General features: G+C 35.2%; 1 protein-coding gene across 3 annotated transcripts in view; it reads right to left on the reverse strand.

Moving 5' to 3' along the window:
• LOC135688464 (uncharacterized) overlaps positions 1–15912 on the reverse strand; it is a 36872-nt gene that overhangs the window by 18457 nt on the left and 2503 nt on the right. The window contains exons 2-9 of one of the 3 annotated variants that reach the window (XM_089115632.1): positions 11995–12033; positions 11483–11546; positions 10799–11008; positions 9326–9469; positions 5949–5981; positions 4594–4818; positions 1795–1920; positions 828–1436 (exon numbers count right to left, since the gene is read on the reverse strand). In XM_089115632.1, coding sequence (XP_088971758.1) covers positions 828–1436; positions 1795–1920; positions 4594–4818; positions 5949–5981; positions 9326–9469; positions 10799–11008; positions 11483–11546; positions 11995–12000 — 1417 coding nt within the window. In that variant the 5' untranslated portion in view covers positions 12001–12033. Of the gene's footprint in view, positions 1–827; positions 1437–1794; positions 1921–4301; positions 4562–4593; positions 4819–5948; positions 5982–9325; positions 9470–10798; positions 11009–11482; positions 11547–11994; positions 12808–15912 lie in introns of those variants that run through there. The other 2 variants (XM_089115633.1, XM_089115634.1) reach the window with 2 other exon arrangements.

A 15912-nucleotide genomic window follows, 5' to 3' on the forward strand; every position in this document is an offset into this window, starting at 1 on the left:
CTCATCAACGGAGGGTCGTCACAGAAACACAACTATGATAGGTAACGCCGCTCAACCAAAATTCGCGTTCCTATAATAGAAATGTTGGCAATTTTTCTTTACAATTTGTTCTCTTTTTATGTATTACCATTTTAGACAAATCTATAAATCTATTTTAAAGAAATCATATGACTAACTTAATCAATAAACGCAGTTTTGGACCAAAAAAGTGTGAGAAAATCACAGTGTAGCAGAGCAGGAATTCGTGTTCACTTTGTTTTGTTTTAATAAAGTTCATTATCATTTCGTATTTTATCTCAGTGAAAAGGGTATTGGGAGTTGACATATTAGTCAGAGGAAAGGAATTTTTTTTAGATCTCTCGGATTAGCTTGGGTACACAACTAAGTGAGAGTGGACACGCCGGGACTAGGGGCCAGTACATGTTTGGCGATAGTTGTGTTAAGTAGTTGACCACCAAGAAACAATTCCAGCTAATTTTAAAGTCTTGTATACTTTTGTATACTTTTTTAATCAGAAAGTAGCTGTGTTTCGATATTTGATTTCTAATCAGAAGTCAGATTCAAACACCCAATCTTTTCAAATGAATTTATTAAGTTTTTAACTTTTACTATTTTAATGAGTTTTATTGCATTGTTTCTAGACTGCACTCATCACAGCTGACAATACTTCATGTAAAGCAGGTCGTGTTTTTAACTGGTGAAATTGAAAAATTTTCTTTACTAGAAATTGCAGCATTGTGATATCTATAGACTTTTGTCCTCTTTTTAAATTTTATAAACAGTCAAAGAGTCTCTTGTTATTTTTCATTTCAGAAAATATTTTCTACCTGTCGTTGACCGAATATAAACGCTTTTGGATGGCTTCGGCCACAGTTTGTAGCGGGACCTTGAATTAAATGACAAGCTGGAGATGCCTCCTGGATCCAAGCTTGACTGTGTCATAGAATTAATATCACTGGACGCCTTGTTTTCAGCTATATTTTGTGGCAGTGTGCTTGCCAGGTGTCTTGTACTTGGTGTAAGCAAAACATTTCTGTAGTTTAGTGATGACGCAGTAAGGAGCGGTGTTCTTTGCTTGGTAGCAAAACTGAAAGCAGTTGTCACTGAGGGATTGACTTGCGCGTTCAAGCTTCTAGATGAGGTCGAGACTACGGATAATGTCGAGGCGGATGAGGTCGAGACGGCAGATGAAGTGGAGACGATAGATGAGCTTTGGACGACGAATGATGTCGAGACCACGAATGATGTCGAGACCACGGATGATGTCGAGACCACGAATGATGTCGAGACCACGGATGATGTCGAGACCACGGATGATGTTGAGACAACGGATGATGTCGATGTGACGGGTGATGCTTGAGACGTATGAATACTTGAACTTGCAGTTGACATGGTTACTACAGTTGATGTTTGTGGAATTGGAATGGTAGATAAGCCTATTTGAGAAGAATGATTGCTTGATCAACATCTTTTATAGAAAAACAAGGTTTCAATTTCATGCTCAATAGCTGAATGTCAACAGAAGATATGTGGCTAGCACCTTAAATAAACTTTGCAATTTCTTTCCTTCGACGGCTGCCTTTTCTCCAAAGATTGTGATTTCAGAAGCCCTTCAAAACAACAAACAAACAAACAAATTTTGAAATCATAATTAGTGAGCAAATACTTTAGCGTTAAAATACCAAAAAGGTATAAGAGTGGGCCCTGATCTTCTTGCTCCATTCAAAAATATAAAGTAATATTGTTGGACCTTGACAAACAGATAAAGAAGAAGAAAAATGAATCACCACTTACTCCAACCTCTTGCAATACTGCACTGTCTGAGTTTCAGACTGTTGCCTTCATTATGCCAGCAATAGTCAGTGTGAAGGAGTTCTATTTTTGTATCACTTCTTAACTTAAATTCCATTCCTTGACAACCTACAAAAAAGTATAAAACTTATCGACTTAGACAGGGGCGTCATAGGTTGGGACTCTAAGGAGGGGGACAGTTTGCAAATTTTCCAACAACGGGTTTGAATTGAAAATTATGACATCATCCAGCTCATGCGCAAAATGCAGGAAAATAAGACAAATGATATCTATCATTTGCTGCATCACTTTTACAGATTTCAATAGTCGGTCAGAGAAAAACCAGCATATGTATTCGAACATTGAATAATCATAATCATCAGAAATCAGTATCTGTGATAAACAGTAAAACTTGCAATAGGACTGACAATTGATATATAAAGAATCTAAGGAAACTAAATGGACGACTTTCAGTGCATGAGTAGTCTCCTCAACAATGGCGTGTCAGCAAACTTGCTGTCAGCTTCATCATAAACAAGTGCCAAGACGAACTCAACATTTATTTAACCTCTCTTGGCCCATTGTTGATTGCAGCCTGTTTTTTCACACACTTGAGCTTTACAAAGGTACACTCGCATTTAGAAATACCAATTTGCAAGTTTGCCATTCCTTGAACAAATTTACAGCATGGATAGGCATACAGTAGAATAAAAGACTACGAGTTTTACTGTCTTCAGAAAACTTTTTCTGTTTATGTCTTCCTTCTTATACTGACTGGTTCCTTTGAACGTTCATGCTTTCCTATGAACTATGAATATTATTTTGAAAACTTCTTGGCTGTACAGAACTTGAAAATGGCTTTGATAAAAGTAAAGATTTCACAAAATATTACTAAAAGTTTTGTCGTATGACACTCTCCAGAGTATAAAACGAAAGAACAAGAGTCCGAAAGAACATGATGGAAGATATATACCAATTTGTGGACCAAAAAAGGCCAATCAGAAAAACGCAAGCTAAGTTATTAAGCAAGCTAATTGATTTTTAAGCTTTTAATGACTTGACACTGTGGTTTACGAGGGTACCTTTCAAGTGGCATCAGTAAAATCCAGTTTTTTACGGACTCACAATTTCTCTACATACAGGTACGTAAAAGCTATTTTGTACCCAAGAAACTAATCAAATGGCTAACAAATTTGCACACGGCAAGAACAGATGTCGGGTAAGCAAAATGTTTCTCAAAATATTTGTATTTGCTCTGGTCCGTGTTTTATAGCCAAATACAGTTATGGGAGGGAAAAAATTATTTACAAATTTTGACAGGGTATAGCTTTAAGAGGAGGAGAAATTTGAAAAATCTGAGATAAAATTTGGTAGCTTAGGATCTGCACTGTCTGCTGATACAAGTCAGATTTTGTTACATTATACGCAAGGGTACAAAATAGCTTTTGAAGATGGTACACTTATTTAGGGAATAAAGTTGCTTGAAAAGTATCATTTTACAATTTTTGCCAATTATTTTAATATGGTTGGATTCGCTAAATTCTTGTGCATCGAATAATGTATAGTTAAATCCAATTCCATTAACAGAATGCGCTTAGGGAGATAAAACCAAATATCATGTCAATAACGTTTACTGTAACCTTAAATTGTACTAGGCCTATACTTACAGAGCCATAGCTTTATACGGTTTGGCAATTTCCATTTTTTTGAAATGATAAAAAATCGGCATTAGCGACATGTTATGTGATTCACTGTTGTAAATAAGCATTTACAACAACGAATGCTCTCAAATTTACGACTTGAATCTCAATAGAGTAGGACATCAAAGTGCGTGACTCGAGTAACTGCTTCGATAATAGAGTTGTCTACATCAGAAAAGAGGCAAAAGAAGTGAAAGGTTATACCATGACTTTCTGCTTTGCTTTACTCCTTTCATTTGCTTTACGCAATGAAAAATATAAATTTTTTCAGCACCTAATAAGGGAACGTTTATTTTACTCAACCGAAATGAAAAGGGACTGGAATTAAAAAAGCCTTGAATTTCTCTTTATTTCATCTTCATCGCATTTCATTTGGAAATATGAATATTGAAAAGAGTTGCAAATGCAGTGTGCTGCCGCCTAAATAAAATTTTGTTTTGTCATCCAAAACTTTGTGATTTAAGGTCATAAAAAGAATTGACTTGTTTTGATCTCTGAACACACCAATTTTGGATGTTGTTGAAGTAGCTCAAGTACCCTTTCATTCTTGACTTAACAGCAGAATAAGAATAGAGCAGAAGTTTTCATGTTTCATCCTGGAAAGGAATGTTTTAGTTCCAATGTGTTACAATACATCGTACGAATTGATCAATGAGGCCGAAATTTTTTGCACGGTAAAAATGTTTTAGGCAAAAGGAACATCTTGGGTATTTTATATGATTATAATATCCTCGCTAACAGCACAGTCAAGGCCCGCGCTACTGACCCTAAACTTGATGGGCAAGCAATGTAAAGAAATTTTCCTCTTACCCCGTCTTGCCCCGATTTGGCAAAAATTTTGGTGACGATGGTTGACGTGTGGATTTTGGCTGATTGTATTTATAGTAATATAAAGGCTTATCTGTATAAATAAGCTGAGCTGATTTTAATTTTGTTTCAAACCAAAAGGTAGGTAGGCCATGCCCCCTGCAATCTGTCCCCTTGTAGCGAAGGCCCTGCACAACCGCACGTCGATCTGTTTCAAGCACCATTCCTGTGAAGCATTTTGGTATCGTTTCTATTGATAACTATATCCCTATCTATCTCTCTAAAGCAAGCTTACCAACTGACAAAAGAATATCTCGTCCATTCAAATCTTCTAGCTTGTCTGCATCGTCAATTCCAAGGCATTTTTCTAATCCATTGATAACAGCAAACAGTTGTTTATTGGAATACCATTTAAACGCTGTCGAGGACGCTGGAGAGTTTATGAGAGTGATCTTGCTACCATCATTGTTGACGACAAATTCATCTGATATTGATACAATCTTTGTTATGTCAAAAACAACTGAAAGAAAGAACAACATATAAATTACCCATCACAATGTACCAATATTTCTATGTTAATTGATAACAAATTTTACAACTTTGCTTTGGAATCTATTATAGACCGGAGACAACAGAATGATATTTTAGTAAAATTATTTAGGACAAGAGAAAAAGAATTACAATTTTGTTAAACGTTGCTAATTAACTATTTTGCAGCAAATTTTTCAAGTTAAGAAATTTCTTCAACTCTCTTATCCTTTTGAAATCCGGCCTAAGATTCAGCAAAAAGTATTGAAACCTGGGAACTATTTTCTCAAAGATTTATTGGGTTGAGAAAAATGTGTTTATCATACTGGAAATCTACCAGAATAAGCATAAAATGGAGATTTTGCAGGGAAATGTCAAAAAATTTTTCTGTCTTCTAAAATCCAAATTGTGGCAATGGGACAATGTATTCAAAAGTCATATTACCAGAACTTTGAAAGTTAAACATCAACATATTGAATAAAAATGAATCTGTCTTGAGTGAGTAAAGTAAAGGGTAAAATAATTTTGATATTGACAGTAATTTTAGGGTGCAGAGCAGATCAAATTTCATAAAAAATTGCTTTTCTTTAATGTTTGCAACAAAATTAAATGCAATAGTTTGTAACTGGATATAACTTTTTTCGTAATTTAATCGATTCCTAGAAAATGATTATTTTTGTAGCCATGTTGAGATTGCTTTTTCACTTTTTGGTATCCATTCCAATCCTGCTTGATTAATTTAGCAAGGAAATCCTTCTCAATAGTGTGAAATTCTAAAAAGGGGGTCATCACCAGCCCCTCCCACTTTTATCAAAACATGGTCTACATAATTCTTCTAAAAACGGATAAAAAGGGCTAAAATTATGTTGGAAAATAGGTCGGAATATGTTTGAAATTTCTTATTGGACTCAAGCATATGCTGAAAGAATAATATATGGATAAGAACTTAAGAAATGAGAACCACAATGGTAAAGAAATGAGAACCACATTTTTTCAAATAGAATGCTCGACTTTTTGGATTAAATACTCAAAACAGCACAAACGAGATATTTGAAACTGACTGAATTTAAATTTTCAATTACCAGTTACTCTAAGTAAAAGATTTTAAGGTTAAATACTTACGATGGGAATTGTATTTTGAAACAGGGCATGTTCCTACAAGTAGAGCAAAAATGTTTGCAACTAGTTTCTGTCTTGAATCGATATCAATATAACTTTTTTTACTTTTCTTAAAGAAAAACTGCATATACACTTGTCAGAAATTACTTTGAATGATTTTCCAATATAAAATGTTCCCTTAATCAAAAGCTTCCTTAAGTATTAACAAACAAGTTTAGGCTAGAAGCTCTTGTAATTTGCAGGTTTCACCTCCAGGTGGAATAAGACAAGATAAAAAATTCAAATATTGCATCTTCCTTTACTTCCTTAAAATGTTACAGTAACTTCAGGGATTGCTCCAGAATATGGTCACACTGATTAATTAGATGGTAGTAAGGGAAAATATAAACCTTGTAAGTTTTTGTATCACAGTCGAATGAACTAGAATAACCGTAGATCAGACTCGTAGGAGTAATAATCTTTCAACACTGACTTTGTTTGTCAAAACAAGATCACATTGATAGCTTACAAGGTTTCAAATTATAGTGTGCCGTACATTGATATGTGTTGGAAAAACATGCTAGATATCTTGTCCCGTATCTATAAATATTTGTTACAATTGCCTATGTGCTTCAACATCCCTAATGCTCAAAGGGGAGCAGAACGATGTGACAAAGGGCAAAAAGACACTGCAGCGAAGGTTTCTGTAGAGGCAAAAGAGTTGGAAGAGAATAGATATGACATAAAATGGTGGTTTCATGGACATGGGTTTTCGTTTCCGTTTCCATGATACCATATTTGCTTCGCATGCTTTACCGTAGTAAAGAGCTGTCAAGCGACTGGGAAAAAACTCAACAAAGGCCTTTTGTTTCTTCGTACAACTTTGACATTAAAGACATTCAGAGTAATTTTGGTCGTGAAGCTATTAGCGGACTAAAATCCCCCGTCCTGCCAAAATAGGCAATAAATTCACAATAAATGTCAGTTACCATGTAAATCTTTATAGTTTCGCAAAATCGGCAGTCACCATTTTGCGTTGCAGCAATAGCTAGATCTTTAGTTAGCCGACATTATTTCTAGCGGCAATGTTGCCTGTTGTTCCCTTCAACTAGAATCCACAAGGTGGAATTTGTAACATTAAACTGCCGACTAAAGTTCCCCGTTTCTACCAAAATAGGCAATAAATTCACAATAAATGACAACAATCATGTAAATCTTTATAGTTTTGCAGAATCGGCAGTCACCGTTTTGTGTTGTAGCAATAGCTAGATTTTTAGTTAGTTGACATTTTTTTCGCATCAATCTTGTGGCTTTCAATTCATGTCTTTGCTTTTATTTTAAAAGATAAGTATAGATAGATGGAAGAAATCGATAATTTTACTGATGGATAGTTACTCATTTATCTTTATTGGATGCTAGTCTCTTCCCTACACCTAACCTGTTCTTGACATTTTCTGAACTCAATACTCAACTGCTGGCCTCGTGTTTCCCCACAATGTAGAGTGTTTGCGCCTGCAAACCCGAGCCGCCATGACCAGCGTCATACACATTTTCTATATTGCTGTTTCGTTAGCAATGGGCTTTGTGAAAACGAGGCTTGTTGTCAGAATCGTGAAAATTTGCATTGCAAATAAAGGGTGTAGATGTTTATATCCACACGCAAATCGGTTTAAAATTTGAGCTAAATGACTATTGGCCCGAGTGCTCTCTCGAGTGGGTCAATTGTAAGCATGTCTTGTGACAGAATTCTTGTGACAACGCTGAATGGCACTCCTAAAGTCAGCATATATTGTTACTACTCTTATTTGTTCTTTCAGAGGGTATTCCCTACTGGAGTTGCCATTTTGATTCAGCCTCGGTGTAACGAAAAATGTACCTACGACCACGGAGATCAATGGTACCTACTTAATGTCAGCATAGGGGGAAAATGCTTGACGCTGGTCATGGCGGCTCGGAATTGCGGTTGCATTTACTCCACATAGCTTCAACACATGCAGTAAAAGCATCTAAGTCAAAGTATAAAAGTTAACCGTTTTCGGAAATCTCGTAAACATTTTATTGGATGAGACTTACAAAACATAAATGCTTAATCAAGGTAAATCAAGAAAGAACTTCTAACCATTATTTTGAAACAACAAACAAAATTGCAGGTAAATATCAAAGGTAACTACATTGAAATATTCAGATGAAAAATTGCCAAGAAAAAAGTGTAACCTACAGAAAAATCTAACTTTTTCTACAAAATGAAACTATTGCCAAAGCAATTGCCAAGCATCAAGGTTTTCGCTGGTTATTATCATTTCTTTTGAATTTATTGCCTTTTTGTGGAAAGTGAAGGAAACTGGCCGTTAGTGTTGTTTATGAATGTGACTTTGTGATCGATAAGGAATGTGAAAAGCTGAAAACAGCTCTTAAACGTATCGTTTCCTAATCGTAATGGCAAAAACATGTCTATTTTCCTGGATTCTCAAAACTTTGGTTGCAAAATGTCCTTCGCTTTCTAAATGTTGGTGGGTTTTCGTCCTTTTTCTGCTTATTGCATCAAAATCATGGTTGATTTAGTTTTTTGTGGTGATGCTTGTGTGAAAACATGTACTTGTATGCAAACGCACTTCCAGGTTGTAATTTGTATCAGTTTCAAATTAAATTTTAATCAAGACACTGTTAAAGCCTTTTTATTTACAATGTCAGCTTGGTGCTGCCCTTGTTTTGATTGTATCGACCTATCAATGCATCTTATATCATTCAAAACAATGTGGTGTATTTGTCCTGAAATCAATTTTGTAATAATGGGTACCGTAAAAAGGCATTGTTTCTTCTGAATATGTACTAATGTGGCATAAATCATGTTTCGTAGGGTTTCATTTGTAAGCCATCACTGATTTGTGTGTTTGTTGTTGTTTATTCTCGTCGCGTTGTGGTGTTCCCTATATACTGCTGTTTTATCAATTTTTCGTCGCAAGATTTCCTCCGGAGTCCATCGAGCTGCCTGCTATCGTAACTTCTCCTTTATTCGCACACTTTCATTTGTAACCATTTGTTAATTCACTCGTCAAAGAGCTCACTTCTCTCCGCGCATTTGACAGCCCTACAGGCGCATACATAATGACGTGGCAAAGTTCAAACAAAAGACAAATTATCTGTGTAAAGATTTATTTTCTGTTCCTTGATTGTTAGAAATTAAAGCATATTTCCAACCTTTTTAAATTACACAATAGTCTTATTACAATCGTGGGAGCCTTCATATTCTGTTATGAGGGTGAGCAGTGTTGACATCTGTAGCCCCTGTTATTCATCGCGCGCATAGCAAGTTCATTTTCCCCAATGCTCTAAATATTCTTTTATGACGTATGCCTACGTTGCTAACTTTTATAATATACATTGCTAGTGAATTTTCTTACCGTTTGCCATGAATTTATATTCTGGTGTGCCGCATGATGCTCTGAGAGTTGGCGAATTTTCCACCTCGCTTAAGCAATATCTTGAAGAACTGGATTCTACCTGCAGAAATCCAGTAGTTCCATTTGTAATGGTAGCACAAGATCCTGGAAATACAATTTTTTTATGTACATACAATAGGGTCAGGGAGACATTTTGTAATTACTTATGAACGATATACTCAAACAATCTTCAAACAGGCAAAAGATCATAAAAATGATATCTCTAATTGACCCGACCCGTCTACCAACGGATCTTGGTGCCCTTTCCTCAACCAAATAGAATCACATTGACTATAAGACAATGCCTTAGCATTCCTTTATTGTCATGAATGTTTTTCATGGCCAAGCACTGAAATGTTTTCCATAATTCCTCAAACACACGCATTTTTAGTCAATTTTTTAGCAAGGACATAATAATCACTGGCATTTGTTCCTTGAATCAAATTATGCTAAGATTGCCAGCAGTCTATACAACCCACTTTAATCCTAAACATCACTAGAAATCAGCAAGGATTTTGCCTGTGCTTTCTGATTTAAGAGGCTCAAGTCCACTATTCTTAATATTTTAAGTTTTAGACCTTGATCGAAAGAGGGATTTTGCATGCTTCGAATTAAATTAGTATAACTTGCATTTTTGTTTTGGTGCTCTCTGTAACTCCAAAAAGATCATTACCCTATTGTACCTTGGCTAAACGAGAAGATAATCGAACCTCTAGCAGAGATTTCTGAAAGAGTCGAAGAATTGAAAAGTGAATTAAAGAAAGTCTGGCATAAATTTTGTGACTGAAATGAAGGTTCGCAATGTTCATAACACCAAGAAATTACCCCACCCTCTATACTCTCTCTTCGATAACAGTGATGTTTGAATGAACAAGAAAAAATAATCTTAGGGAAATGGTTTATAGAGCCTAAATCATCTCATTCGATTTGAAAACTTAGCGATAGTTTTAGAAAAAGTAGCATTAGCCGTTTCAAGAAAGTGTGCTTTGACCAGGCCACCTCTCTGACTATAGATTAAAAAATTTTAGAGACTTTTATATCCCAGAATTGAATCTAGATAACGTAGTCGGGCTTTTAGTGCTGTGCAAAAAATTGAAATAATAAATTGAGAACAGAAAAATAGCACTCTTTTAAACAAGAGAGTGAAAAGGTTTTCAATAACAGCTCCATGAACAATCCTTTGAAGATGAGTGTATTCTCTTCCAAGTTATTGTGATTTTGAATATGCTGTTTATTTTTTAGTTAGTCTCTTCTTGTTTAGTCGTTTTCTTATAATCGTCAAGTGATATATATCATCGAGAAAAGCTTCTTGGGAAAACATTTTCCTGTTCATGGATGAAAGTTTTAATATCAGGTTGATTTCAAATCTAGTCAAGTCATGGGGTATAAAGACAACGGCGGTAATAAACATAGAATATGACATTAACTACATACCTGAAGCTATCTGCAATTTGCTGCCATCTGAGATTGATCCACCATAGCAATAATTACCATTGTAGAACGAAATCTGATTATTTTCAAATTTAGGTCTAGCCGAGGTACGGCAACATCCGGTTACAGTTAGTTGAAGATCATTTCCCAAAGTGTCTGGCTTAAAACAAAGTCTCCCTTTCTTGCTGATGATAAACAAGTAAGGAAATGGTTCTAGAGAAATAAAAAGGCTTCATTTAAAACTAGAAGCAGAAACAAATTTTCTGGCGTCAAAAAAATATGACAGGTTGTTGCTATAAACTAATGCTACGTGTTTCAGCAAGGGAGAATTTTCCTAGAACGGGACTTCAAATGAGATTCAGAGAAATGACATGCTCAAAAACAGAAATTCAGCGAGTAGAATTATGTTTTAAAGCATGTATTCAGAGGAATATTAAGCTTTCAAGGTCCAAAATCTCTCCTTCCAAGCAAAATGGCCTACTCTTCAATGACTCTTCATGGATTCCGGTGTATTATTCGCCATTTGTTTGTTGTCACTGGGTATGTTTTACCGCCAGTGTTCGCAAGTTCGGTAAAAATTAGATCTACCGTTAGAAGTATGCCGCTTCAAGTCAGGCATTACGGCTGATGAACCAGAGAAACCTGTAATATCATTGTCTTCAAAACATACAAAAAACCTTTACATACCATGAAAAGGATGAGTAAATGTGAAGTAATAGCTGAAAAGGATGCTGAAGACAATTCTGGAAGGCTGCAAGAGAATGGAGCGATTAATGAACATTGAAGTCTTGTTCGAAAAACCGACCGATGAAGGATTCTTTTCAAAAGCTGGATGAAGTCATCTATTGAGATCAGTGGCATAAATCGAAAATTTCCTAGCACAAAGAAATTATTGAGATTTTCCGACAAAATTTTAGCGAGAGTTTTTAGATATAGTTACATTCAGCCGTCAAGTATTTCCACTCAAATTAACACTTAGAAAGAAAACAAACAACCATTTTATATTTTCGAGGAAATCAGATATTTTCTGAAAAAAATAACTGCTTAGCTTTACAGGGGATTTTGTCCTGTTTTGACCCCCTCCATCTATGCTGAGATAGTATGTTAGAGGAGCGATTTCTTAAAAATTCAATCTTATCACAAAGTCAGAGCTTAGCAAATTGATAAAAAGAGAGTTAAAGAATGAATTTGATGATTACCTTCATACTCAAAGTTTCCCATCAGTCAAACACCTGATGCTGTAAAAGATTGTTTGTGACTTTAGAAACAGATACCGCAGACTAATTTTGATTTTCGAAATGAATCTATTGAATAGCTGATACAAGAATTATTCCCAATGACCAAGTTAGGTACCATAATTTGTGGTCAATCGGCATTTTACTGATTTCAACCATACCTATTGATGAGATTAATAATTTACGATCAATATTGATAAGAGCCATGGTAGCATTTATGCCAATGGCGGTTTTAGATGTTTTTACCATTGAATAGATAAATGGATTTTCCGCCGTGACCCTATATGCTGCCAATGGGCTTCATTACTTCTCTTTTGCTACGAAAAGGCCATAAATTATGTTTGACTGCCCTTGTCTCAGTGCTTAATTGTAAAAAACCCATTTCATATTTAACGATACACTTTATAACAACACCAAGGCTAAATTGGCTGAAAGGAACTTTTCGTCCAGTCCTTTAACGGCAATTCTTGGTCAGATTGTGACAGACTGGAACAAAGCACAAAACTTTTATTGTGATACCTAGGGGAGTGGAGAACATTTCAAGAAGGTGTGCTGCTTTCTGTCGATTCCGGGGGTAAGCTAGAGATAAAAATCGTATGACGTCATATTCTCTGCAAATCTCCGGAAAGGTTTTTTGGTGATAATTTATGTCAGACTGGTCGATGGAGAAAGTTTAGAGTACTGATTTATAACTGTTAAAGATCAACACCGTTGTTTTTTGTATATTTCTTAAAATTTCTGAAAACCGGGGGTCAGCACATAAACGCACAGAGATCTCTTTTGTCTGGGTGGGGTGAGGGTTGAACCAATACAGCCAGCAAAGTAAGGAGTTCTGATTCAGAAGTTAACCAAACAAAATTTCGGCATTGCTTGTAGACACATGAAGGAAAGAGCCTATTTCTTTTACTCAAGTAATAGCATTAAGATTAGGAAATTCTAATTAATTAAAACAATCAAATTTTTGCTTCTGCTTGACTGTTGAATATGAAGCAGGGTAGGGTAAGGGTATTGCTGCATGCAGTGAAAAATTGACAAGAAGCGCACAGAAAATGCTCAAGGAAGGATGAATTGTTGTTAAACGATGATAAGAATTGGCCAGGTTGCACGCTCTGGACGAGTTTGAAAAAGATTGTGAGCAGTTACCAACTCTGAGTTGTAAAAAAATCGAGTCACAAGTGGTTTTCAGAAAAATGGACAGGAATTGTGTTTGCATTTTATTAAAGTGGCTTTCGAAATTATATTGCCGAAACTTTTTGTGGAGAATATCGTTTTAAGCACGCTTTAATTCTGAAAATGCAGACAACAAAATAATTTAGCAGATGATTATCGAATTTCAAGGACACCCGCTTATTATGATTAAGCTTTGAAAACAAGATGTGAAAATCTTATGCAATTGTATAGAAAATAAATAATGGAGAAGCGTCTGTAAATTGGCCCAAGCTGCTGCCGTAGAAAATCAAAAAGATGAGCTTAACTTCGTTGAGCAAATTTATTCTCATCTGAAAAGAGGCATTAGCGTTAAATGCAAAATTTAATGGAACTGTACAGAAGATGAAGTGCGAAACAGTGTTACAGGGCAAGCCAAGGTTGTTTGCAATGCAAGGACCGTTCAATGTGCTATATCAAAATTTAGACAGCACATAGGGCCTAAGGCAATATCTGCTTGTCTTACAAGGTCTTATGCACATCCTCAGTCCTTTAAGTCAACTGCAAAAGTTTTTTCTAAGTTTAAGTGTCGTCAATGAAGCACTTTCGAGAGAAGATAGGCTCAAAGTTGTAATGCTGATGAGTATCGAAGAAGAGTTAAAAAAAGCAGAACATCATAGATGGCCTAGCATTTGTAAAGAAAAGAGTGAAATCAAGATCAGACAGAATTTTTGTTATTTCAAAGAGCACTACAGATTGATGGATTAATGTTGCAATTCCTTCACTGCAAACAAAAATGCTCACATCCAATGGTCAGAATATCTAACAGCTATTTTCAGTCTACCCGACAACCAGCCTGCAATTTCTGCTCTCCAGCCACACCTTTTCTTTTTTCAGAAACACCGTTACCGACCAGGAACACTAATTTTACTAATATGAAACGCCCATACCTAAGTTTCAAAATCACAGAATCAAGGTCTTCTGTATTTTTTCATGAAATATAGACGAATTTCAAAATTTAAGCATTTCAACAGCAATTTATCATAGTAATGGTGTAGGTGTTTGGCAATTGCGGTCAAAGAATTCATCCTGTTACTCAATACATCTTGGTTTTGTCCAAATTTGAAAACTTTGAACATAAGTGTCCTCCGGCCTTTGCTGAAATAAAGCCTATATACTAAAAAAGAATTGTTTTCACAGAGCAATATGCTTTACTTTACTTGCTGGGGACTCTCAGAAAGTTGATCAATTATTTGACTAAGTGATTCGAAAAATTTCAAATCTATCCAATATTTCTACCAAAATTTTGTAAGTCTTCTCGGCTAGCCAAATGGTCTTAAGTCAAGCACAATTGGCTTTTAGTCAGACGTTTGTTGAGTATTTGTGTAAGTGATAACGTTGGCTTTAAGTTAAATATAACAAGGAATTTATGTAAATTTTACTAGAAAAAAGCGAATTTATCAACAAATAATTTTTTTGCTTATAAATTCGCAATTTTACTTAAATTCCTTGTGATAATCTATAATATTGTACAGCACGCAAGCTTGTATACTTATGGAAGCTTAAAGTTGAAGTTTCACATGATTAAATTGTTTGATCTTACTGTTTTAGAACAGTCTTATAGGTTTGCTTATAAATTTGCAATTTTACTTAAATTCCTTGTGATAATCTATTATATTGTACAGCACGCAAGCTTGTAAACTTATGGAAGCTTAAAGTTGAAGTTTCACATGATTAAATTGTTTGATCTTACAGTTTTAGAACAGTCTTATAGGTTTGCTATAAAGCCTGCCAATTAAGATTCTCTTGAGGAAGTAGGATTAAAGAAGTGTTTCCAATATGGACATGTCTTTATCAGAAAGTGGATTTTCTTAACAGGAATATTTATAATGGCCCTATTCACACTGCAAATATGATAATGTTTGTCAAACCTGATATTCTCACATCAATTAAAAAAACTTTTTCATGATTAACAAAGTTTGTCAGACTTCTTGTTCTCATTAGGCAGTTTTCTGAGATGTTATATTGCTATCTAACACCAAGGTTGCCATTAAGAAATTGTACTTTTTAAATCGTGATATGATTTCAAATAGCACCCATGGCTTTTTTATTGGTGTTAACATAATTCTGGCATCTCCGTCGAGTTACACGCTGGTTATCATAGATTTCCAAGAGATTGTGATGCTCCAGAGCTCTACCACGGAACCAATTAGTCGAAACGTTACAATTTGTCAGATTTAAGATTTTGCTGTTCGCACTCTACCAATTAAGCTACTTCCTGAAAAACCCTTGCTGCCTTTGAAAATAGAACAATAAGAGATTCACATTATGAGGTTTCTAGATGCAGTGCGAATAGGGCCAATATGATGAAGAAGAAGAAAACTGATATCAAAGACGCGACATTTGCTTGAAAATCTCTGCTGTCAAATCTTTTCTGTCACCTTAAGGACTTTAACATGGAACAACTAATCAACAAAGGTAGGCAGAATTAATCATTTAAATAGTGACATTTTTATTACCTTGCTCCGATAATCGCACTTGTTGCCTGATAAAACACTTTGATGAAATTTTACATTGCGCGAAAAATTTTAAAAGACAATTTTGATAGAAAAATCTTGGTCTTGTGTCAATCGGTCTTAATTCAATTTCAGTTGCTGTGTATACGCAAACAAACAATTTGATCGAATTTCACTAGAGATAAAATCGTCGACATAAAAGTATTCACGATGTCTCTCC

The sequence above is a fragment of the Rhopilema esculentum genome, unplaced genomic scaffold (genome assembly GCF_057945365.1).
Source record: "Rhopilema esculentum isolate cy_ngs unplaced genomic scaffold, ASM5794536v1 HiC_scaffold_36, whole genome shotgun sequence".
NCBI classification, from domain to species: Eukaryota; Metazoa; Cnidaria; class Scyphozoa; order Rhizostomeae; family Rhizostomatidae; genus Rhopilema; species Rhopilema esculentum.